The 27548-nt window shown below is 33.2% G+C and overlaps 2 protein-coding genes across 3 annotated transcripts in view; one reads left to right on the top strand and one right to left on the bottom strand.

The window, feature by feature from the left end:
• LOC129808178 (uncharacterized) overlaps positions 1-12900 on the bottom strand; it is a 31102-nt gene extending 18202 nt beyond the window's left edge. Inside the window, exon 1 of one of the 2 annotated variants that reach the window (XM_055857945.1) lies at positions 12542-12900. The gene's annotated coding sequence lies outside the window, so the exon portion shown is untranslated. Of the gene's footprint in view, positions 1-1753; positions 2449-12541 lie in introns of those variants that run through there. The other variant, XM_055857946.1, reaches the window with a different exon arrangement.
• On the top strand, positions 11929-22917 carry LOC129808188 (calaxin). Its single transcript, XM_055857959.1, has 4 exons — positions 11929-12055; positions 12866-13251; positions 18974-19097; positions 22120-22917. The coding sequence occupies exons 2-4, from the start codon at positions 12929-12931 to the stop codon at positions 22597-22599; spliced, it is 927 nt and encodes a 308-aa protein (XP_055713934.1). The 5' UTR covers positions 11929-12055; positions 12866-12928; the 3' UTR covers positions 22600-22917.
• The last annotated feature ends 4631 nt before the right edge of the window (positions 22918-27548 follow it).

Raw genomic sequence — 27548 nt, 5'->3', positions numbered from 1 at the left:
GAGCTAAAAACTTATCTCATAACTGAGTGGAAAATTAAAAGTATTTAAAAATGTAATATTTTATGTATATTTCTGAAATTTAAATTAATATTGATACGAAGCACGGCTATATATGTATTAATGTAATTGAAAATAGGCGAAAAGCTATTTATTTTTGTTCAGTGATCCTCACACTTATTTTTCATGTGATATAGGATCGAAGAAAGACTTGTTGGCAGTTTCGTTAAAATATTCAAATTTGTTTAAAATAATTTAATAAAATATATGCAATATAACGCGTTTTTTATTAATCTTTCATTTCATATTAGGGCAGGTGTTCAAATTTCATATCCCAAAGTGGAATATAATAGGTTTCAATAGATCATGATATGAGTTTTCTTAAAAGTGTCAATAGGTGTTCTTACAACTCTAAATTGTCTTATTTTATCAAAATATTCTATAAGAAATGTTTTGGCGATTTACGGATTTTAGTCAAGAACTGCCCATAAGAATTTGCTATTAATTTCTGTATAATTTTTTTGAAAGGATAACTACAACATGATATGGTGACCTAGTCGTTTTTTAATGGTTAAGAATATGATATGCTCAACTCTTACTGATTTCAAAATCCAGGCTTAAGCTTTCATTACATGTCAGCTAGAATTTTTGATAAAAAAAAATGAATTAATGGTAAAACCTTAAGTGTAAAGTCAGCATTATAGGCATTGTATTATCATGGTGTTAATGTACCTGGTATCAATTAAAGCCCTCAATTATTTTGAACTACATAGAAGTAATAAAAGTAATTTCAAAGATTCAGGTAACCCAATTGCTGTTAGAAATATTTTTCCAACAGTGCCTTAAACCTTACTTTACTGCAATAAATTATTCAAAAATATGATCTTCGACACCAGAGAGCTGAACTGAAACTAGGGCAGTACTGGTGTAATTGGAGAAAGAGATCATCCTTTCAACTTTTATCGCCAATCTAATAAAAATGTTCGCTGCTGTATCTCACAGTCATGTACCGATGATGCTGTAGTTTACATTATTTTATTGCGAACGGAAGCACAAGTCGGACTGAAAGGCAGTAAAAATGAATGAAAAAACTAAAGCATTTTGCTGGGAAAATAATGGGAAAAGTGTCTGATAATTCCAGTTTTTTTTTATTATCATGCACCTCATTTATACCTGCGATATTGTGAAATTTTCAATAGAGGAAGAATAAACATTTTTAAAAAAAATCCATGCTATAAGATCTTGGCGGTGAGATAAGGGGAAAAAATTGAAACAATGTCTTGGTTTCTTGTCGATGATAGTGTCTCTCGCCCCCCCGGATGTTATGAAAGCATGTGGTGCAAAGTGAGCAAAAACGCAAGTGTACATACTCCATTGAGCTGGCCTATTGTTATGCACTATTCACAGTAATAGTGCAATATGCTCTCACCCAGAGATAATTCAATTCAAATGCCTGTCGCTATTTTTCTTCTACGCCACAAGCTTAAATCCATTTAGCTAGGCACAGAAATAGAAACCTTTATATCTCGAGTCGATGAAATAATAATTCTAATTCGTGCGAAGGTATTTCTTAGAGCAATGGTAGGGCACAAAAAACTCCGAGTTATTGAAAAATGATTACATGCCAGATTGGCGCAATTAGCAGAGATTGCAGAATAAAAGCGAACAAGAAACTTACAGCTTTTGTAAGGAAATTGCTTGAGGAACAAGAAAAGGTCGAACATGGTAAAGGGAAAATTGCCAATGTTCTTTTTACCATTTAAGAATTGTACAGTGCTGGAACTGAGGTACTTCGCCACGATGTTCCCGTTTCAAGGTGATTTCATCTAAGGAAGATTCCAGCTCTTTTTGAATATCAATTAAGTCTCTCAAACACAATGGGTCTGAAAGTAAATTTTTCTCATCACACACTTTTTAATTCACCGTGTCCAGACAGTTGTCGTGTGTTTTTTTTTATTTCTGTGTCACTTGGATAAGACTTTTATTATTTCAAAACACTTGAAACATGGGTATTATCTGCACAGAAAATTCCCACCAAGTTTATTAGCAAAGTCAGACCCTCTAAGGGACGAAGATCGGAGGGAACAGAAAAAGGTGAATTTCTTGTCCAGTTTACTTGTGCACCAAACAAAACAATATTCCAGAGTCACGAACACAATCACAAATGGAGTGGCTTTTTGTCATGGAACACCCAGCCACGGAGGAGCGTATTGAGAACTCCACTGAGATAATTTCGTTGTTCTTTGTTCACCTCACCATCCAATTGTTTGAAATAGTTGATGGACACAAATTGACTTAACTCATCCGACACTTTGGCAATCACACCCCTCTATCACTGCCAATTGGCCAAACAATCAATGATTCAATCGATTGTGAGTGGAAATGGTTGTTAGTACGGAGCCAGGGCAACAAATCGTACACCACCATCGACCAACATCGCGCAAATACTGTGCGCCGTTGGAGATTTTCTTAGTCTCCAGAGGTACATTCATAAATCCATTAAATGCCCGTGCTGTGGGAAAATGTATAAGTTAGAGCAAGACATTTGGCGGTTTTAATGAAACAGACTATCGAGATTGAGCAGTCGCACTAACGGAATTCCCCTCGAAATCCATAAGTTGGAGCAAGACAAGAGTAACATGGAATACAGGTGAGAATTCAAGTTCCACACATCTGTGGAACTTTAACGTTTTTACCTCATGAATGGGAGTACACAAAGTACATTTATAAGATATGAAAAATTCATAAAGCTTTCAAACTTCCATAGATATAATTTTATCAGAAAAGTCTTATCCTATTAAGGAGCAACATAAAGTCATATGATAGGGAAGAGCTAGGCTATATCCAAGACACGAAACTTTAGATTTTTAGAGGGAAGGTCCAAATGGTTTTGTGAACTTCACTTCAGTATTAGTTTTATAAAATAGTAATGTCTTGGTCTAAAAATTTATTAAATGTGATTAGTAAAAGGAGTAGCAAAAGCATCTTATCTTTGCAAAATGATTAAATTCGTGACTTAAATATGTCATAGAATGGGGATTTATCTGAATAGATTTGAGTTATCTCAAATAGTTTTGAGAATTTTAAATTGGATTACTTACCCTCATAATGCAATCCTTAATTTAAGGGGGCAGCCTGAATTAAGGAGGCCAAAAGTTAGCTATTTTTCGCAATATTTCTTTGACAGACAAAGTAACGAGCAAGCTTTTTAAAGTTTTTGGTATTATGTTTAAACATATTTAAAGTGCTTAAAAGAGTTTTTCAAACAAAAATATTACAAAATAATGTAATAACTGGAACGCTTCGCCACAGCACTCCCTAATTGATAGCAAATTTTCAGCTTGTAATTCTTGTGTGTTAAAATAAAAAAAATTTTTATAAATTTATAAATTATAAATTTTTTTTAAAATTTAAAAAAAAAATTAATTTTAATACAAAATGTGGTAGAGAGATGACGGTATCCTAAATTATGCTGTAAAGAAATTTTTTTTTATTTGCCTAAATCTGCAGGGGCGACAGGGGCAAAATAAACATGGGATAGCATAAAACGGGTCAATATCAAAATCCCGAAAGCTAAAATCCCGAATGCCAAAATCCCGAAAGCCAAAATCCCGAATGAGCCAAAATCCCAAAATTCAAAATCCCGAATTCTTAAAAATGTCATAGCTACTCCCAGGATTACACTAGTGCTTGCTGGAGGCAAAGGGAAGTTTTCTGTGGCTTGGGGAATTATTCTACACATTATCCTCCATAGAATTACATCCCTTGCAGGATTTTGAACATTCGGGATTTTGGCGTTCGAGATTTTGGCTTTCGGGATTTTGGCTTTCGGGATTTTGGCTTTCGGGATTTTGATTTTCGGTATTTTGGCTGCCTCCTGCATGAAATACTCACATTTTTCTCTACACTAGTCGAACGTACAGTAGGTGTCAAAAGTTTGTTGCCTCATGTATGTTCGAGAAACGGTGCAAAAAACGATAGAAAAAATCACTTTTTAATTTTTTTTCTTTTCGCAAGTTAGTTGTCTGTAATCTGTTGATCTTATTTATGTATTTCGAAAAAAATATTTCATTTTATTTAATATAAAAAAATTGTTTTCCAAAAGTTGTTCATTTTTCATGCGTCAAAATTTTGTTGCCTCATTTGAAAAGTTACTCAAAATGGTCAAAAACATGCAACAAACTTAAAATCAACCGGCTATATTTTGAGTTTATGTCATTTGAGAGGCCAATGGTGGGTTTGGACATTTCTAAAGTTGTCTATGATAAATACATGTATATAAGAGTAGTGATAAATAACAAGATATAATCTGTTTTTGATAATTCATAATTTAGGTTAAAATGGCGAGTTAAAAGGAGTTAAAGGGTATGAAATCGTCCAGAGATCTGAGTCGAAAGGTCTGCCTAGGTCTGCCAGTAACGTTTTTTAGATGTGGTCGTACCTTATTACCATATATTTTGGCGATTTTATGTATACTTTGTAGAGATTTTCCATAAAATTAAACAATTGACGACGAAGATTTATTCCGGCAGTATATCTGGATAATTTCCCTTCTTTTAACTTTTTCTAATTTGCAATTTTTAACCTAAATTATAAATTATCAAGAAATAGATTATTTCTTGTTATTTATCAATACTTTTATACACATGTATTTACCACAGACAACTTTAGAAACGTACAAACCCACAATTTGTTTTTCAAATGATATAAACTCAAAATATAACCGGTTCACATGAAGTTGGTTGCATGTTATGACCATTTTGAATAACTTTTTCAAATGAGGCAACAAACTTTTGACGAATCACAAATGATCAACTTTTGGAAAACAATAATTTTTTATATGAAATAAAATTATTTTCTTCGAAATATATAAATAAAATCTACGGATTACAGGCAACTAATTTGCAAAAAGAAAAATTCGAAAAAGTAATTTTTTCTATCATTTTTTGCACCTGGTTTCCCGATCATACGTGAGGCTACAAACTTTTGACACCTGCTGTATGTTGACCAGTTTTACAGTGGACAGAAATTACTTTATAGTGTCTATGAATTCACTCAGTTCTCGTCTATAATAAGCAATACATTCGCCAGTTGGAACATTTTGAAAAAAAATGTCTTCAATTGGGGAATTATTTTATTCTAAAGATTACCCAAAACCGATTTAATAAGTTAAAAAGAATAAAATAAAAAATACGAATAAATTAAACTTACAGGGCATAAATTAGACAAAAACTCCGCCTTTGACTTTATTACTAAAAAAAAACCGTCGAAATCTGTAATAGTTACAAGTACAAAACAGCTTCCAATCATAAGCTAATCATTGATTGAAATTGGTTCAGGCTTATTAAGATCCATGACCTGTCCAACATGGGCTTCAGACTTAAGGCTTAGCCACATGGCGTAACTTCTCTAAGCTCTTATCGGGCACAATTTTTAGGGAAATTTTGACTTATAAATTGGCTTATAAAGGATTATTAATCTATTACATTCTGCTGAACCAATTAATTAGGATGAAATTTAGGATTTTGCGATCTTCTGGGAACTAGGCTTATCCTCAAATGTGAAGACGGTTTACAAAACCAAATTTGATTTATTTTGAAAGTGGTTGAATAGACTTCTGTTCGCTTAGTACGTAATCCCAAGAAATTTTGTGTTTGTGCACAGAGAGCGACAATCAGAACATGTGATACCTAACCCACAATTTAATCCAAATAGAGACAGGAAAAAATTCCTGCCTCTACCCAGGCTTGAACTGGGGGCATTTCGCTATCTAGGCGAATACTCTACCAACTGAGCTATGGGAGCACTGGCTCTGATTGTCTTTGCCACTGATCGCAACCAATTGCCATGTGCACTTCAACTAGTTTTTGACTCACTACGAGCCTTGAGAAACGGTATCATGCGTACAATTGAACCAGGAGCCCATGTTTTCCACGGAGAATTAATTTATTGTGAAAGTGATTGGACAGACTTCTATTCGCTTGATAATCCCAAGAAATTTGATTTAAACCTTGCATTTACAATTCGTTAAATTTTAGCGTTTACCTTAAATTCTAAGTCAGTTAAAACGCTAGAAATGAGTGTTAACCCTTTAAGGACGATAGGGACACCGGTATCTCAAAATTTTTTTTCCTACGGCCTTCTATAGTTATGTTTTGCTCAAAGACGTTGGAAAAAGTTATTTTTTCTGATTTCCAATTTTTGACCCTCTTATCCTTAAAGGTTTATGAATCCTTTTGCGGTAAAATTTTCAGCAGACTTTATTCGCTTTCCAGTTTTGTAGAAAACATTTCCGATTTCAATAAACATTTTTTATCGTCTTTATCTTTTGTCTCTAAATTTTCTAACGGCTAGATAATCGGATGACCAATAGAGTGACATTATTTCGATGACTCAGAATATAAGTCGAATAACTCAATTTTTTACAAAAAAAAACATTTTATTCGCTTTTTGGATACTTTTTTACACCCTCTACCTTCCCTGTGAATATTACACTTGAAAGATAATTATTTTCAAAGTTATAGAGATTTTAAATCTCAAAAATTCTATAACTGCATGTAAAATTTCAGTTTTTCAAATCGCTCTCCTGTAAAATTTGCTGTGAGTTATTCGTTTACTATTCTGAGCGATTGATTTCTTATCAATTGTCTGGTTCAGGAAGACATATTCAAAAATACATCCTTATTGAGTGAAAGGTTAAAATGAATATCGAACAATAAGAGAAATGACAAGAGTTTAAAAAAAAAAATTGTAATAAATTAAAGTTGAATTATTCCTCCATTAGGGGAAATTGGGGCACCACCAAACACGAGGTAGCACCAAACACTAATTTTTATTTCTTCGACCATTTCTTCAATGGACAAGCATCTCTATAGTGCCTATAAATTCCTATAGGCCTTGTCCTCAGAAGTTGAATATCTGATTAAAAAATCACAGTGTTTGGTGCTACCCCGTGTTTGGTGGTGTCCCAGTTTCCCCTACTAATTCATTGCTGATTGGAGGTGCTTCAGATTTGTACAGAAATGCAAGACCTTTCAAATAAACCTAATAGTGAGATAACTTGAATAGGAAATTCACATTTTAGGGGGCTCGACCCGCTTGATTTTGAAAAATTGTTTTAAGGAATGAATAAAGGCCATCTTCGTATGTGACTATATTCGAAAATAGAAACAAGTCTTTTTATCCATTTACGAGATAAACCAAAAATCATAAAGTCCTTGGTTTTAACATTGCTTATTCGAAGGAGTAGTTATTATTATTACCTATTAAATATTAGGTGAGATTCTTAATAATCTCACCTACTATTTTATGCAAGTTTCTTGTTTGTTTCGAGAACGTTAGAAGACAAACAGGTGAATCATTATTTCTATAAGAGCACAGATCTCATAAAACTATAATTGACTCTCTAGCAAAATTGAATAATTAATCTAATCACTGAGTCTTTTGTAAATCTCTTTCTCATCTCTTCAAGAAAATTACATAAATCCCAAGAATGTTTTGTGTGAAAATCTTTCTTTTTGTCTACCATATCACCAATTAATGGGATGATGAAAAAGCATTTTACGGCATTGCTGCAAGAGCGTTTTGGCTTTAATTAAAATCGAAGAAATTGCAGAGGTTGAGAAGAATACAGTTATACTTTTTTCTAATAAAGTTGTGAATCAAATTCTGGAGTCAATTCAGTTGAAGCATTAAGTTTATTTCTTTAGATGATGTCATCATCTTTCCCAGAAGGAAATCACTAATTTATCTGCAACAATACCAAATAACTAAATTACACAATGATCGCTAAGCACAAAAAAAGTTGAACAAAAGAGTTAATTGGAATTACCAAGATTATGCTGATTGGGAAGATTGATTAAAAAAAAAACCATAATGCGAATTTATTTCTGAACTTTTCGGTTCTTTTTTGTGGGAACACCCTCCCACTTTCTTTTGATTTTTGGAAATAAGAATGAACAACTGATGAATTCTGTAGGAACAATACAAAACTTTTCTTGTTACGTAAAATCCCGAATGAATATATGCAAATATGGTAGAAACCAATATAGTGCTTGAAATTAAGTTCATTTATCATATGGAAATTGTTTGCTTTAATTAGGGTTACGCCATTACACGAAATGCTTTTGAAAAGTCAAAATAGGTTTTTAGATAATTTCCACGAGGAAATTTCCGGGTGATGGATTTATAATTGCATAAAGACTCTCATAAATTTTCATGCTTAATTGTTTAAATTTCCAATTGATGACTTCAACTACTCCAACTCTTATCCAAAAAAATTTATTAGACTTTTCACGGTTTTTGATTTTTGCTTGACTTTCAAAGTAAATAAACTGCAATTTTATATTTTGTTCATTGTGAATTAATTCAATCGGTATAGAATTGCAAAAATCCCAAGCGTAATTCAAAGTGCGAGTACGCAGAAGAGCGATAACTGCAAATAGGGGAAAGTGGGGCAGTTCATATCAGCATGACTTTAAAATAGACAATATTGAAATTAAAAGAGAAGATATAGGCTGATTGATATCCTAAAATAAGAACATAAGTAAGGGCCTTGACTTGGCAGTTTTTCCTAGACATGCGTAATGCTAATGCATCTCGGGAAATTATCCTGTAGGGGAATTCTGTAACAGTATAACAACTTCATAAAACAGACTTAGATTTTTTTGTGTGATAAATTCGCAAAACCATTCGACAATGTGAATCATATCAATAATTCAGAGGTTCATTGAGTTGCTTGTACACTGAGAGAGAAATCCGAAAAAGTTAAAATAACATTCCGGAAATGTTAATTTTACCCTGCAGTATTGATCCAAAATCGGTGTAAATATTACCCTTTTTAGGTGTATTATGGGTTAAGATTACCCTTTTTCATGTTAATTTTACCCTTAAAAAGGTGTAAAATTAACATTAAAAAATGTTGATATATTTTTACACCTAAAAAGTGTTAAAGTTACGAGGAAAATGTTAATCGCACCCTCTTTTTTTCTCAGTGTAATAGCAATTCTATATTCAACGACCTTTAACCTATTCCTTACCATGGTATTATTCATCATACGCAAATTGACTGATTTTAGATGATTTATTTCTGGATTATTGATATTCGAACTGCTGGTCGGGAACGGATTTTTATTTACTTTAGTCCTTCAATTGAAAATCATGCAAAATTTTTGCTCAAAATGGCTAACGGAAAATACGACATCCCGTCGAATTTGCTAAAATTGACCACCATCCTCTTTCCTGATTTGAATTCTAGTTGCAAATTTGTTTTCTTGGATAGTTGCTCTATCTAAATCAATAATGTTTAATGTTTATAATGAATTAAGTGCACAGAATTTAAATTCAGTGACCGTTAAGACGTGTCTTTGACCACCAATAAGAATATACAGTAGCACCTCGTTAGAATCAACTAATTATTTCCAGGCCTGTAGACTCTATTGGATTCGTTGATTCTATTGGAGTACGAAAAAAATTAATTAAAATGTGAAATTTTAATAGAAAGGGGTATCATTTTATGTTTGTTCTAGATCATTGATAAATTCAAAACGATAGTCGAGTATTAACCCATCAATTCTACATCCGCTGGCCCAAAAAACTCATATGTATGGGCAAACGTTGAAGATTAAGGACTTATTTTACGGAATGTTTTTATAATTAGTGAATATGCTAAGTATAAATTACTTTCCATGTGATAATATTGAGGTCCACCCACGATATTAAGATAAGGAAATGGTGTAACAAAGAGTTCTTTTTTTTCACTTTTAAAAATTCTGATGCAATTAATATTATTAACTAGAATTTCTTTTAAAGTTTAAGTATATAAAAGAAGAGATTGAAAGTTCTTTTCTCGTTATGCTACGGTTGTAAACTTCACAAAAAGAGCAATAAAACCGAGAATAAAACCAATTTTTCTCATTTTCTTCTTGTTCTGTAATATGCGCGATAAATGGTTAAAGATATCGACCTGGAGTCTTCGAATGACCCCCTAATAAGTCAACCTGAGGATTATTAATATGATCCTCATTTCCCTCCTATCCCTTTCTTTCACCACTAAAATCGTTTTTTTGTGATTACAGGAAATCACGTCATATGGTTTTTTTTCGGAAGATTAAGGAAAAGGGTCAGGTGGAAAAGACGTTCGTATTAATAATCTTCCAGTTGACTTATGAAGGGTCGTCCGAAGACTCCAAGTCAATTTTAACCATTCTGCACTTTAATCTTACAATGTACCAAAGAAAAAAGTTTTACCCGTTTTTTTCTTGACCAATTTTAATTTTCTGTCGCTTATTTTGTTTTTGATCCAAGTTTTCTTTGGAGACTTTTAAATTAAAAGTGTAACTTAAAATTAATTCAAGAAGAAGAGTAATTTTTATGATCATTTATCATGTACACTTTTTTAAACAATTAAGTTTTTTAAAAAGTTTGAATGAATTTCAAAAAAGTTTTTTCAAAAGATATAGCATCCTATACGTATTTCTTTACATTACAAATTTCCTTATAATACGCTCATAGGCCTAAACAAAAGATTTTAAGACAAGAGGGAAAAGACAAGGGAATCTTCAGTCGATCAAAACTCTTAAAATCACGAAAAGAAAATTATTTTGTTGCGAAATGATTAGACGGTTAATATGCCAAGTTTATCATAATAATTACCATGACTTACATAAATGTTTTTCTTGTGTTAAAAACGTTACATTGATACACCAAAACACTGATTTTAATTTCGAAAAAAATCATAATAAAATGATTTGTTAATATTATTTCAATAATAAAGGAAAGATTGAGTATATCGGAGTCAATTTGGGTCCAAGTTGACTCTATCGGAATCTGTAGAGTAAAAAAGTAGCTGTTGACTCTATTGGAGATTGACTCTATTGGGGGTTGACTCTATCGAGGTCCCACTGTAATTGCATAATATGAATATTCTATCTCCAGTGTTTCTAGTACATTGACTGAATGGGTTAATGTCGTCCTGCTTCTGAATTTAACCATAAAAATTTGTCATTTGATATTGTCATATTGTTACAGAATTGTTATAGAAGGAGCTCTAAAGTCATGGGTACACAAAAAATCAGTTAGAAATACTGGACGTCTTGAAAATACCAGAATATCAGTTCCCAACAGGTAGCCTCGTTTTGGATGGGCTCACATTCCGGAAGCTTGTATTTGGACAGCGTTTGATGCGTTCATTGATCAATACAGAGCTATTATACATTCCAAATTTGGTTTTATTAAAATTTTAGATTTTTCAAATTACCAACATTAGAAACTACCTGCATTTTAAAAATTTAATGTCTCGGTTTCTTTTATCTTGAAAAATATCGATTTTTTAAAAATATGTTTAGGTTGTCAGATTTTGCCTCACGTTCCCCTATTCACGTGAAAGACAAAATAAATATACCTATTTAGAAGTAATGAGAAAAGAAAACTCATAGCTCACCTACCTTATTATCCTTAAAGAGTTGATATAATATCTCGACTTTTGGAAATATTTATCAATATTCCCAAGAAAACGTCTGGGAAAAACATTTAATAATTTCAGAGCCTTCAAGCATCAGGCAAATTATGTCGTGTTATTTCCCTTAAAAATGGGAAAGTTGTTGGTATATTCGTGAATAAGTATACAAATGAGGAAACTTTGATAGTTTTTAAATATTGTAATTAGTTGAAAATTGAGAAAATAAGAAAAACTTTTGCAAAATTGCTTAAGAAATAATGGTACTACGCAGTAATACTTTAAGAAGTTCTATACCTACCACAAGTAAAGACCCTTCTTTTCCATGGTGACCAAAATCAACATGCTCTTGGTAGGTATGAAAAAAAAATTGTGCGGTTAACCCAGAAAAGGGAAACTCCTTGGGATATTGGTGCATTAATACACGTGAATAAAAGTGAATTTTACGCGTGTGTTTGTTCCAGCGGTTAGGCCATTCTTTTTCCCTATTCAATCGGGAAAGAGGCATTTCTGTGCATTACGTGGCAAGTTTTCCGGCAATCGTTATTTTTTTCTTGGCATCAGACCTGCGAAGGAAAGGGCACCCCCATAAGTGGTATTGAGGTTAGTTGGACAATGAAGGTATCCGATGGAGGCGCCAGGTTGATTCACCAGCAATTTTCTCATCAAATCGTGTTTGGGATATAAATAGGTATTCTTGGAGAGTGAAAAATGCCAACTTTTCGTGAAAACTTGGATGGAGAATGCTTCTGCATTGTGCGCTCATACATTGTGGAGGGAAAGTTTTATTAATCGCACGGGACATTGATCTAAAATTATTGCATAAGAATTTTTTTTCTGTGTCGTTGAGGGTGGATGTAATTTATAACTGTGGAATAGATAGCTAGAGGAGCATGATTTGTGACTTTTCTCATTGATTTTACTCAGTATAAAATTGTGTTGAGATATTTTGTTGAAATAAATGCATGTCAGTCGAATTTATTTCTAAGGAAAATTTTGGGAAATTGAATTAAAAGAGTTATGAAGGAATTTCTTGATTTTCAGCCAATTTATTATGGTTCTCTTTGCAGAAAATATTGAGTAACTCACCCCAGAGGACAATCCATATGTTATTTCGTAGTTAAAAGATTTTTTTTTACTGGTACTCCTCCCCCGCAAAATATTGCAAAAGGCATCATTATTTTTATGAGAAATTGATCAAACTCACGAGAGATGGTATTGGAGAAAAGAAAGAGTGCAAGTAACCAAAAATAGCTACTTCTTTTCCCCAAAAGAGCCACCTCTCTTCAAGAAATGTTTGTTTATTTGTCTTTTTTTTGGCACTCAAACCCACTAAAATAACGTAAATTGAATAATGTCGTGGCACAGCACAATATCTCTTCTCTCAGATGGATGTCTTTCACATGATTACAGCACTCTGCCAACCAGAGCCGCACAGCAAAAGTTCTGTCCTGGGAGTTTTGGAGGAGCTTGACGATGGCAAAGTGGGGAAAAGCTATGGATGGTGCGCGCGGCTCTAGTCAACAGCCTGGGGTACGTGGAGGACTCGCAACAGGGGCAATGATCATGAAGAGTGTTTCCATATTTCTGGCCAGTGGCAGACGTGCCTCGAACAACGCCAGGGCTGCAGGTGCCACGGATAAAGATGCCAGCAGTAGTGGAACTCAAACTGCTGCATCCACGAGCAGTGATCCCACGAAGAAGAGACGAAAGAAGCCCAAACCACCGATGGAGGACGCGTCTGGGAAAATTAATCCCAAACTCCTCGATTCACTCAAGAAGAAAACCCACTTTTCCAGGTAATTTTTTTTCTTCTTTTTTTTTTTGCTCAAATGAATTTTCCCCGGACTGTTTCATTTGCTTCATTTGCAATTTATCGTCTCGATAGCAGCACAAAGTTGTGCATTTTGCTGTAACAATGAGTGATTGATAGGTTTATTAGCAATTTTCTTTTAGTGGATATGAAAGCACGTGAAAAAGGGACAGATAATCCTAACCGGCTTATGTAGGTGAGATTCTTAACGTGAGCTAACTCGGAGTGCATGCAAATTCGATTTAGAGCTGAAGTTGGGAGACGCCATTCAGTTATCTTGAATAAAATTCGTGAAATTATACAAATTTTGTATTTAAACCAAAATATCAAGGATTTGGATGAACTGACAGAAAAGTGATATATGGGTGAAATGTAGACCAGAATGTTCTCTATAATTTTCCCATAGAACATGATCTCATCGATTACTCAGAAGCCAAGATAATCGAGGTTTTTTGTTTCTTAACTCGTTTTTTCATCCAGAGTTCCCCAAGTAGTCATTTGTTGAACTTCAACTATATCAAAGAATTATTGTATTTTGTGGGACTTTCCATTTAAAACCCTATTTTAAGTGTCTTGGTGGAGTAGAGGCAGTCAAATTGGCATCTGAGTGATTTCAAAGCGTTATTATGGGAAAAATCAATTTTTTCACACTTAAACGGCAAAATCGGAGTGATAGCGTGGTCTGAGTGGAAAATGATGTATGGACGAAATGTAGAGACAAATGTGCTCTACAATTATGTTGAAGTAATCATCAAAATCGGTTCAGCGACAGTCGAGATAATTGAGGTTATGTGATATTGAAATTGGTTTTTCGACTGTGGCGCCCCTGGTGTTGGTCCCACAAAGTTCAAACATTCTAGAAAGTTGTAGCATTTGGTGAGATCTTTCGTTTAAGCCCTCATTCATCAAAATCGGTCACATAGAACCGGAGATATGATTTTTTGAATTTCGTGAAATTTGACCCCTCATATCTCCGGTTCTATTAAAACCACAGCGCACATACGCACCATTTTGGAAACGTCCTAGACTGGACTACAACATACTAAAATTTCATTAACTTGCACAATGCCGTTTTTGAGAAAAGTGACTTTGAATTTCGATGAATTTTGACGCTATCACAGCGCCACCTGTGGTGACTTTTTGAACTTCCATCTGAAAGTGCTCATCGAGACGAAACCAAAAAGGTAAAATTTATGTCGATATGTTAATTAGAACCGGAGATAGAGGCCGGTCAATGTTCGAACTTTGACCCCTTATAGCTCGGGTCAGGGGTTATGGATCGACTTAAGGTTTTTTTTGTTTGATAGGTATAATCAACGACTACAACATACTAAAATTTCAGCCCGATTGCATAAGGAATTTTTGAGTTATTTAACTTTTAAGATTTAAAAATTTTCTTTTTAATAATAGGGCCCCTAGCGGTGGTTTTATGAACTTGCGATGTTAGAAGAGGAAGTGGCATTTCACGAGAGCTTTCCAAAAAGCCCTCATTTTTTAAATTCTGATAATTAGAACCGGAGTTATGGCCATTTTAAGAAAATTTTTTTGGACCCTTATAGCTCGGGTCAGGGGGGTCGGGGGACCTTAAGTTTGATATTGATGGAAAGCTCTAAGGCCCAGTTATAACATACTAAAATTTGACCCCGCTCGATGCCATAGGGCCGGAGCTATTGAGAAAACAAAAAAGGGGGGTCTTCAAAATGGCGGAAGGAGGGGAGGGGGGTGGGGGGTCAATGCACCATGTTGCAATTTTCATACGATATTTAACCTTTGCCGAAAACCGCAAGTCGATATCTTTTTTAGTTTAGGAGCTATTAAGCTCCAAAGAGCGGCCGGCCGGCCGGCCGGGAACGTAACTTAGCCCCCCATATATTCGTGATCAGGAAGTGGCGAAACACATTTTGGCCAAGTTTGAGCGCGATCGGAGGACATGAAATTTTGTTAGGATTATAGTAGGTGAGATTGTTAAGAATCTCACCTAATAGCAAATGGAATAGACAACGAAATTTGGATGATTTTTAGTTGGATTTTTTGATAGGAAAAGTTCACAGATATTGCATGAAAATAATGACAAAATTTTCTTAACCGTTTAGTTAAAAAAATTGAAATTGAAAGTGATGTGTTAACTATTTCGTAGTGAAAGACATAACCTTTCTTCTTGATTATATCCATTTCTAACCTCAAATTGTACGTGTAAAATATATTTTTTAATAATAACATTTGAATGTATCATCGAGAAATTTGTAAATAAACAAGGCATTTAAAATGGTGTTGCGGATGATATGACATCTGATCTTCCATAACATATTTCGTATGATTAACGCTTTTTAGAATATTTTTGACATGATTTTTGAATAAGAAGAAAATAAATAAATTAAAAATTGCTTAAAATATTAGGAGAAATATTAAGTTTCTCCATAACAAAATTTGAATGGGTTTTCGAAGGTTATATTCACCATAACCTCACATTGCAAACGGTCTACAGTAGACTTTCCCAAATTCGGGCATTTGGGACCGAAATGTCAACCGAATTAGAGAGAAATTCGGGCAGCAAATTGTTTGAAATGCAACGATTTTTTGTTCATCTGCATAAATTTCATGAAAACCTCTTAATAATGCAAAATCACATCAAAGTTAAGACAAATAATGACAAATTTGAGCTTATTTGCTTCATTTTATAATAATAATCGAACTTGAAAAATGACAACAAACTTTTTTCGAATTTAACTGCCGCCCGAATTATAAAGTAGCCCGATCTTCAAAGAGCCGAATTAGCGAGACTCTACTGTACTTATCGATAAGTTAAGAACGTAGGTTATAATAAAATTAGCGAACAGCTGATCAGAATAGCTCAGCAATTTTGCACCCTTTTTTTGACTGGCATAGCCTCAATTAAATGTAAAAATATTGTTAATCTGGGATATACAAACAAAGAAGGGACATTTTCACCGATTGGTCCTGGAGGTTGGAATTAACATTGAGACAACGGTGAAAGAATGGTGATAAAAAGATAAAAGTTAAGTGGAAATGAATTCCAATTTAAATCATTTCAATTTACATAAAGGAATTAGACGGAAATTTTTCAAATGTTGGAATTTTTAACCCCTCCTACTTCAACATAACTTTTTTTGTCTTAGAAATCCTTGTGTTGAAATTTTTAAATATAGCCTAACCTCAATGTTTTATTATGATTACGGTTTCAAGGTTTCAATCTCATTTTAAATCCAAAGAACTTTTATACTTAATACGGAATAATTTATATTTTAACTGCTCGAACTCCAAGAAAGAGCAGTTTTCAAGAAAGAGCTAAACGGTAAGAGATATTGACTTCCGGTCTTCGGTGACCCCCACCCACAAGTCAGCATGCTCTAGCGAACTAACTTACCCAAACTACCCCCCCCCCTTCTAACCCCTCCAAAAGTATGTTTTTTTTAACATTACAAAAAATTGGCCCTTGGGATTTCAATGATTTTCAGATATGTTTTGTATTTAGTCGAGATGAACATTTCGTCCTTAGACCCCTTTCGCCGGTTAATTCGCCATCTTGAATTATTCAAGGTCAAAGGTCAACCACCCTGGAGGGCCTAATTTTCAAGGGATTTGGTTAAATTTGGACATTTCTAAAGACCTTTTAATTCTGAACCTGACTGCATCGGTCACAATCGGTGATGAATCGGTAAAGTAACGGTAATAGCGCTGATTTTTTAATTTACTATTAACATTATTAAGGATTATCAATAAATAAACGACATAACTTTTATCAATCATAGGTTAAGAGACAGATTGATGAATGGCAAGCTTCACAAAGTTTGCATTAAAAGAACTCTTCTTATCTTCATGTGACATCATTGCTTTTTTTAAGTTCTCAAACTCCTGTGTCTATGTCAAGGATTTCTGGTTCCTCGTTTTTTTTTTAATATTTTCATGCATTTTTTGGACAGTGAGTAACAATTTTTAGGTGTTTCGGGATTCGTGAAATAATATTTGAATTTTTGAGTTTTCCAAAACTTTTCGTTGGGATTCTCAAGTTTCGCAAAACAATTTTCGAGATTTTCGGGTTCCCTTTAAAGTAAATATAGGCCTATTCTATTTTTTTCTTTCCAGAATGTCTGGTTTCGTGAATATTTTCGTGGGTTTTTTGAATTTTGTCACACGTTTTTCGGGTTTCGCGAAACAATTCTTGGGTTTTTAAAATGTTACAATACTTTTTTGGTTTCTTAATTTTCGCGAAACTATTTTTGGGTTTCCCGAATTATACCTTGTCTGCCAAGGATTTCTGGTTCTTGGGTGTTGCGAATATTTTGATGGATTTCGAATAACGAGTAACGAGTTTTAGGTGTTTCAGGTTCCGTAAAACAATTTTTGAGTTTGTGGGCTTCATGAAAAAATTTTTGTGTTTCTCAAATTCCTTCGTTTAAAATGAAGTTCATTCTCATTTTTACTGTCAAGGATGCATAGTTTCTCGGGTTTCGTAAATATTTCCGTTTTTGGATTTCTAAAGTTTCACGACCATTTTTGGATTTTTCAAGTTTCACAAAACATTTTTTTCGATTTCTCAGGTTTCGGGAATCAATTTTTCGACCTCTCAAATTTTGCGAAACAAGTTGAGGATTTCTCGGGTTTCACGAATATTTTGGAGGTTTCTGATTCCCTTGGCTGTCAAAGATTTCTTATGCATCGTGGTTTAGAGAATATTTTTGTGGATTTCTCGGATTTCGATCAATAATTTTTGAGTTTTTTCAGTTATCGTTTTAAACAATTTTCTTTTAGGGTTCTCGCATTTGGCGAAACTTTTTTTGGTGTCTCAGGTTTTCAAAAACAATCTTTAGGTTTTTCGGGTTCCCCTTTAAGTAATCATTGTCATGTTTACTGTCCAGGATCCCTAATGTCTCCCAAAAAAACTCAAAAAGAGTACTGTCAATTTTCTCATGGGTTTCACGGGATTCGCGAAACAATTTGGGTTTTTAGGTTTTCGAATATCTTTGGATTTATTGGGTTACGCGAAACATTTTTCGTTTGTTTTTGGGTTTCGCAAAATATTTCTCAGGCAACTGATAACAGTTTTTACTTATGAGTTACCCCTTTCATTATTGGCAATTCAAAGTTTTTATAACTTTCAAAATTTTTAAAAATCCTTTTAAACTAATGTGAAATTTGTGTTAAAGAGTCTTGTTTTTCACTTATTTTAATGTCATTTTTAAATGAATTTCAATTAATTTAATTTAATTTTATTTTATTTTATTTAATTAAATTATGGTAGTAATTTATTTGAGTCAAAAATACATTCATAGCCGACATAGGACTCTACCTTACTTTTTAATTTGCAACGGTTATTTTAATTTTAATTTATTGATCTTTCTATTTATGATATATTTTTACGCATTCCATCCACATCAATGAAGGGTTATTGCCTCCTTTTTAAATATTCATATTCTTATACCTTTATTCTGTCAATAAATATTTATGAGTGAGACTATTTTAAGAAGTTTTGCGTCCTATTTTGATAGTTAAAACATTCATAAATTACATCAGATTTCTTGATAAGCTAAAACTAATCCAATCATGCAATTTCCTTCGAATTGGTTGCAAACTTTTACGTTAAGGTATACTTCAACATTTCGATTCCTCGACCGTATTCTTTGTTGAATCACAATAACAAGAGGTTTTTTAGGGCTTATCATGGACTTTCTTTTAATTCTCTTTGGTAGAATTGAACTGGAGGCGCTCTGTCGAATCTACAAAAAACTCGTTACAAATTGTCACGTTACATCGAGAGTTCTGGCAGCCAATAATCCGGGGTCGGTTATTGCAAAGCCCCATGCTACAATTGAGGTGAGTTCTCCGGAGTAGTGTTCCTTATACTATTGTCAATTTACTTCCCTCAAAAAAACAAAAATCCGATACTATACCCTGATTTTATATGCCATTTTATGGTCCTGATCTATTTGCATATACCATACAAAGCATGACTCCCGAGCAGCATTGATAAACAATTCCGCTGGTTGTACATTTTTATCCATCCTGACAAAAAGAAGGGGGTTTGGCTGTCGGATTTCTTTTTTGTTTTGTTCACCTGAATAATCAAATAAACAACATATTGAAATGCTATAGAAAATTGATGAAACATTGTTCTTTTTTCATAAATCACCCCCATTCATTTTGTCTCCAATTTTTGACGGCTTTTCATGTCGCACGCCTTTTGCCATCGTCTTGAAAAGGCGAAATGCTTTTGAAAATTTTCAACACCCGGCGCCTCCATTGTGGGGTGGCGGGAAGGATGGAGGCGCCTGGTGTTTTCTCTGCTGCAAGGTGAAAGGTGTAGAAAGGGGCATTAAAATGCCTTTCAACTTGTGGTAATGTGCCAATCAATGATAGGTGCTGAATTTACGAAAGTAATTAAATAACACGAGAAATGCTATAGCGGAATTTGTGCAAAAACACGAATAGGATAGGGCTATTGATGAGGAAATATCCATTTATAGGCCAAATCAACAAAAGAAAAACATTTAATAATAAAATTTAATTTAAATGAACATTCTGAGCAAATAGTAATTTCTTGTTAAATCAGATAAATTGCCATTATTGTTATATTTGTCGAAGTTAATAGGAAAAGAGTCGTGTCTTTTGGACGAATTATCAGTTAAGAATTGTCATTGGGGGGATTGGTTGTTTTCAACAAAAATAATTTTCTTATGTCTTCTCGGCACGCAATCTCCCATCCAGAAATGCAAATTACTTACTAGTGATTTCTTATCGCCTTTTGATTTCTTCATTAAATATTCCTTATATATATACGTTAAGTGAATGAGCTGTAACCCATCGTGGAATAACCATATGACTTGCATAAAAGACTTTTAGTATAATTTAACAAATTGTTTTGATTACTTTGTACTGGTTGGGATAATTTATGCATTTCACCCTGGGAAAATCTTTCCCTTCTGCATGCAATTTTCGTTATGATTTAGAAGTACTATCCATAATTTCCACATGAAATTTTCATTTGCAATCTAGTAAAAATTTAAATTGTTTTGATCATAGTTTTCGATGTGACATTTTTAGGTAATATAATTTGTTTTAAATTGAAATTGAAATTTAAATTGGAAAGGAAAGCATAATAAGTATCAAGAGAGGGGCAAGATAAAACACTTGCTATCCCTTGTTAGCACTCTCGCAGTTCAGAAAGTATTAATCTTAATATTAATCTTATATGTGACATTATCATCATGTTTACGCTCGTTTTGCCGAAAATAGACACAGGTTGATCCCGGAGAATACTCAGCTCGAAAAATTTGGTGGTAAAGGATCAGCTCAAACTATCATACACTGAGGATTTAGGATTAAGGATTTGCGTTTTAAGCATAAATTTCTATTACACTTTGATATTTGAAAGACTTCTTATGTGCTCTGATCTTCTCTTTATTCCAATAATAATGCGTTTTAAGATTTTGAAACATTGCGTACCATTACTCTCCATGTTCTTTCATCCAATTAACATTTCGAAAAGCATCCCAAAAACCCCCAAAGTGAAGCTTTTTATTTTTAGTACTGGCGTTGATGTCGCCTAATCCCCGTAATTTCACTAGACCTCACGAATTTAGAAGATCAGATTAGTATCAACACCAATCCTAATTTTTCGGGCTGATCCCTAAGCCGATCCCTGTGTCTATTCTGGGTCTTAGAATTTGCAATAAAACTGCAGCAGTTTCAATCGGTCACGAACCGGTAATGAACCGATTTTTAACAAATAACTCATTTCTTTCTGAATTATAAATATTACTCTTAAAGCTTGTATATCGCCCAATGTTTTTAGTGATTTATAAGTTGGCTCAAGTCGGTTGAAACCCGGTAAACGGTAAATGATAAAAAAGTACTTTTGAGGTATAGTATCTAAATGGCGTCTACACACTAGTAGAAATTTTTTTAAAAAAATGCCTTTTTTAAAAAAATCTGACGTTTTTGCCTACAAGGATAGGGGAAATTTTCTTTAAAAAGGCATTTTTTAAAAAATTTCTACTAATGTGTAGACACCATAGTCACGAGTTTGAGCACCTTACAAAGTCTGGGACACATAGCCACTCTTTTACAGATTAACTTTAAGAAAATTGAGCATTTTCGTCATAAACTTGTGATAATGTTGTTTTGTAAAAAAAGAATTATCTTAAATATATACTGTCCATAAAAACCGCATATTTTGGTATATGGACAATCTTTACACAGAATCTTTACTTTTTCAATTTATTTTCTCGAATAAATAATTTCTTGTTCTCAACAATTCAGCTTTTTTTTAAAAATGTTTTGTGAGTTTTTATCTAGTGGGAAAGCTTTGTGCAATGAGTGTTTTCTGGTAGAGGAATAAATAATATTTGTGAACAAAGTTTCATTTACGACTTCGTTCCAATGTTGAAAAATTAAAGAATATAAAATTAAAAGATTTTAGATTGTTTTTACTATTTTATTCAACATTAAACGCATTGTCCTTACAATGTGTCTTAGAATTAGTTCTGTTACTTTTAAAATAATAAAAGAAACCTTTTTAAGTAGTAAAATATACTTAATTTTGATCATAGAAGTAAGCTAATAATATAAATTATTTTAAAATGGTTCCATAGCACCTTATGACTTAAAGAATTCTACAGAGCAATATAGATAATTGAATGCACCATAAGTATGTAAAGGAGATATGAATAGTTTCGCGTATATCTTTATTCAGGGCCCTTTATTTAAACAAATATTCAATCTAATATTAACGGTGTGTAATAATAATATCTAAAAATGCTAAAATAATTATAATTTTACAAGTATTTTTAATTGTTTTCTATACTTTTCTTTAAGGTAAAATTCTGTGCATTTCCAGGGAATTGACCGGGCAGTGTTTAGAGAACTTTTGCACAGCACATTCGACATTGTGACGGAAGAGACTCTGATGGAGAGGATCTTTTGTGCCTGGGATACAGGGTACGAAGGAATGCCACTGAGGCTCGAAGGATGGATCGTTGGCTTATCCATCTTTTTACGAGGTTCCGAAGCAGAGAAAGTAGCATTTTGCTTTAGGGTTTATGATCTCAATAGCGATGGTTACATTACAAAGGACGAAATGTTCATCCTTCTGAGGAATTGTCTGATAAAACAACCCCAAGATGAAGATCCGGATGAAGGAGTTCGGGATTTGGTAGAGATTGCTCTGAGGAAGTTTGACATTGATAAGGATGGAAAAGTGAGCTTTCAGGACTTTTCAACAGCCGTAACGGAAGAACCTCTGCTGCTGGAAGCCTTTGGACAGTGTCTTCCCTCTGAGGGTGCAACCATTTCTTTCCTATCCACACTTCAGGCTTAAGAATCTCAATATGGTTAAATTGTTGCTGTTTGAATTACCTTTTGACTATCTGTAGGCGAATAATTTTTAGTACATTGGAAGCAAGTTGAGTCAAAAATCCTCATAATTAATAAGTTCAACAAATTGCGAAAAGTCAATTCATCTTAGGACATAATTACAAGAACAATGTTTAATTATGGAAATTGTTATTATTGGGAAACGTAATCCCGTCTTTAAAAAAAATGAAATAAAAACTCGTCACAATTCTGCTGGACTCACATTATTATGATAAATATTTGAAAATTATACGCAACTAGTCATTAAAATGTTCAATGTCAAGTGCTCAATGTAATTTCTCTTCTACTATCAGGCAGTTTTTGGAGAACATTTCCTGGAACATTTATCTGATATTCGCGGCTCATCTTCATGGTAAGCACATTAGGAGACGAATAAATCAGCAGTATCGTGATTTTTTATTTTCAGCGGAAGGAGAAACAGAAGAAAAAGATTGCGAATCATGATTGCACACATCGAAAATAAATTTAATACAAATTTGTTCTACATTTGTATGTTACCACATGTGACTATCTGAAAAGATTAAAATAATATGAATGAATTCCTCATCGAACACCGGCTTTCAACCTTCAACGAAAGTTTCTGTTAGTCTTTTACATAATTTAAATATTACTACGTTTTATACGCCACAAACTTAATCTGATTTGCTAACCACGTGGAGCTAAGAGAAGGAGAAAATGCCTTATCAAGCCATACATATTAAAAAGTAACTTGTTCAAAACTATCCGGCAAACATGTCTTGTGAAGGTGAACAATTTTGTGTGTGTACAATTATTGTTTTATCGTTTAAAAAAAATATATCACAATATAAGTTTCAACTTCAAGTATCAAGGTTGGACGAGTTGATGGGCATTTTCGCAATAATCCACCTACTGCATGGAAATTCTCTTATATATTTACATCAAATACCCAAAGTGAATCTCTCTTTTTACATTCATTTTTCAATATTTCTTCCTTGTTACCATAAACTGCAGTGATTTGCATTTTTCATTAGTTTACTCCAAGCAAGATATCTACAGAATCCCCCCAATTGACCTTTCTTGCACCTCCAGACTAATAAAAAATGTGCATTCAAGTTTTCTCGCAAGAATATTTGTTCTCCTGTACAGCAAATGTATTTATTTGAAAATTGTATTTATATAGTTATGGTAAAATTCACGGATAATACGTCAAAACTTTAGAATTCTTTTTTAGAGGGGTTTATCATAACAGAATTTATGTACTTTCTATATTTTCTGAGATATTACAGTCGAGTTCCTCAAATTTGAACTTCTCAAATTTGAACGACGGTTGCATTGAAAATGTAATATATGAGGTTATGTAAAAGAAATTTTGCATGGAGTCTGAATTAGAACTATTTTTCTCTGGTGTTTCCTCAATATTGTCGTATTATATCAATTTTCTTAACAAATTCCGCCTATTTGACAACAAATTAAATTGATAAAATTCTCTAAAGTTATTTTCCTTAATTTAGAAAAGTGAATTTTACATGAATTCCGTTACGTTTTTGAAAATATTGTTCAAATTTAAGGAGTAAGAAATGTCATCTACGCCCCCCAAATATTCAAAATTTGAGGAACTCTACTTTACATACCTAAAGCTGGATTCACATGATGAAAAATTGCATAAGAAATTTTACTTTGAAATTCCCAATTTAATTCCCAACTGTTCCCAATTTCAAATCGAATGCGCGCGCGACAAAAAATCAGCTGTCAAACAATTGTGCGGTGCGGTGCGCGAAACAGTTTGTTTTCCTGTGTAAAAATTCACGAAGGAAGGAAAAAGTACCTTAAATATGGGCCAGAAAGTTTTCCATGTCTGCCCTTGTGCGTGATAATCAAGGTGGGAAAGGGATACATTGAGCAGAACGTGCAGAAAGTGCAGAAAGACTGAATTTGGAAATGTGTCGTAATTTGACCAGTTCCTGAGAGTTATCCAGCATTCCGGAGGACTCGGAAGAAGCAGAAAGAAGTATAGGAGCACCACTTCAACTCCATCAACAGAAATGTGATGATTGTCCTCAAGAAATCAAGAACTGAAATGTCCAAAATTGATCTTGGAAGGGAAATTTGTGGTCTTTGCATTGTATCCGGAGGGAAGTACCTGAGCCGCAGAACCTGGAGAGGATCTCATATCAATTGTGTTAACAAGTAAGAAAAATTACGATCATTGTTTAGTAATCACGGAAAGTTGGTTAAAATCTCATTTTCAAAGTCTTTATTCTGGGCTTACAAAAGCTAAGGGGCTTCTCAATCAGGAAAAAAAGTCCCAAATTATAGTAAAATAGTTTATTTTATTCACTTTCCCATTTTGTCAGAAACGCCTGAATGAATTTTCAGAGATTTATTTTAATTCGATTAATCAATGGATTCTCACAATCTATATTCTATATTTTTATTATTATTTTTTTTTATATTATTAGTATTTTCTTGGGAATGATTTTTTTGAACACGTTTTTGATCAGATTTTCTATATTTATTTAATATTCTGTAAAAATGAAAATCTATAGAATAGATTCCTAATATATTTCATTTTTGTTTTTTTTTCTCTTTTGTGCAGGAAAGCAGATTCCAAAATGTTGGTAGTTTGAGAAGTCTGAATGAAACTCGGCGTTACACTGCATCCGTCAAGAAGAAGAACTTCGCAACAACCCAAATAGGAATACTTTTGAAACGTCGCTGACCAACATTGTTACAAAAAAAAGGAATGCTTCACATCTATAAATTATTTAAAAAAAAAAATAAATAAATGAGATTCTCTTTAAAATAAATTTATTCTCTATAACTTCATTTATTCATTACACATTCAAAGAACTCTAAACTTTTCAAAATAAATCATTTTTATCAATATTTTTTAAATTACATTTTAATTTAGACTCCTCTTTCATTTTTAATTGTTCTTCAAGTGGTTGGATATTGGTTCTTTTTCAATATTTCTATTTAGTCTGTGGAAATATAAAAAAAATAAGAAGTTATGTAAACTATATCTGCCAGAACGCTCATAATTTTTTGTAACTTTGCAAATTAATCGATCAATATGAACTTTCAGTGGTTGTTATATATATTTCAGGAATACAATTTTTCAAATTTCAAATTTAAATTCAAAATGGCGGCGTAGTAGTACGCTTGGGGCATTTCCGTTCTTCGGAGGAGGACCCCCCCATACATAGATCCACTGATAGACTGATGCAGTTATCGTTGCATAATAATCGTCGTTATAAGTATTCTTATTTTTAAATGACATTAAAGAATTGTAATTGTAATGAAACGAAATGACAGAGTGTCCCAGCTTTGCGGAATGTTTGAACTCACAAGATAGAGCTCTCTGTGAATGAGTTTTTCGCATGATATTTTGATGGTTACTGTTCTACTAGAGATCAAATTACTTAATTAATCATAAAAGCATTTGAATAGCATAAATTGTTATATAAATGATCATTTCAGAATGTTCCGGCATAAGTTGCTATCATACGGACAAACAAAAAGTCATTCTCCGTTACTTAACCGACTCAACTGATTTCAAGGCCAGTAAAACATTCGAAAATTCAAGATGGCATTTTTTTTAGGTCATAGGTATGTTTGAGCGAAATGTTCGGCTGGACCACCTCTAAAATATATCCAATAAGAAATAATAAGATGAAAAGGTATAATAATAAAATAATAAGATATCGTAGGAGCCGTTTTCGAGAAAAACCAAAAAAGATAGTTTTGGAAGGTTTGGAAGGGGGTGAGGAGAAAATAAAAAACATCCCACACATCCTGGTGAGTACTGCTTGTTAGTCTGCAGAGAAAAGATCGTTTAACACGACAAAAGACTACACAGCCTGAGAAAAAGCATTTCCGCCGTTTGGCTTTGGAGGCTGGTCGTCAACGCTAAGACGGCGGCGGACGCTTGGTATGGGGGGCTAATGTAAAGGCACATGTTGGTAATAAAAATACATACATACATACATACATACATACATACATAATAATGTCCATTGAAGGATCTATGTATGGGGGGGTCCTCCTCCGAAGAACAGAAATGCCCCAGGCGTATTGCTACGCCGCCATTTTGAATTCAAATTTGAAAAATTGTATTCATGAAATACAGTAGAGTCTCCTAAATTCTAACGCTCGGGGGGTATTTTTGACATTTCTCATCCCCCAAATTCGAACGATTTTTTTTCAAAACTAACGAAATTTATGTGAGATTAAATTGTACTGTGAACCGAATTCGCATATTTTCTCACAAGTCTTAGTGGTAACATACTTCCTTTTCATTTTATACCATTATAATGTATATAAAAAAGTTCATAAACATGATTTTTATTCATGCAGAATACGACTTTCTAACATAACCTCACAATTGACATTTTGAATCCAAACGGTGTTCGAATTCGAGAGATTCAGATTTGAGAGACTCTACTGTATATATAACAACCCCATGAAATTTCATATTGATCGATTAATTTGCAAAGTTACAAAAAATTATGAGCGTTCCGGTAAATATAATTGACATAACTTCTCAAAGCTTTCGATGTTTCCAAAAACTAAATTGAAATATTGAAAAGAACCAATATCCAACCATTTGAAGAACAATTAAAAATGAAAGAGGAGTCTAAAATAAAATGCAATTTGAAAAATATTGATAAAAATGATTTATTTTGAAAAGTTTAGAGTTCTTTGAATGTGTAATGAATAAATGTAGTTATAAGAGAATAAATATATTTTAAAGATAATCTTATTTATTTTTTTTTTTAATAATTTATAGATATGAAGCATTCCTATTTGGGTTGTTGCGAAGTTCTTCTTCTTGACGGATGCAGTGTAACGCCGAGTTTCATTCAGACTTCTCAAACTACCAACATTTTGGAATCTGCTTTCCTGCACAAAAGAGAAAAAAAAACAAAAATG

The sequence above is a fragment of the Phlebotomus papatasi genome, chromosome 3 (assembly GCF_024763615.1).
Source record: "Phlebotomus papatasi isolate M1 chromosome 3, Ppap_2.1, whole genome shotgun sequence".
NCBI lineage: Eukaryota > Metazoa > Arthropoda > Insecta > Diptera > Psychodidae > Phlebotomus > Phlebotomus papatasi.
This window is presented reverse-complemented; position numbering and strand designations above follow the sequence as displayed.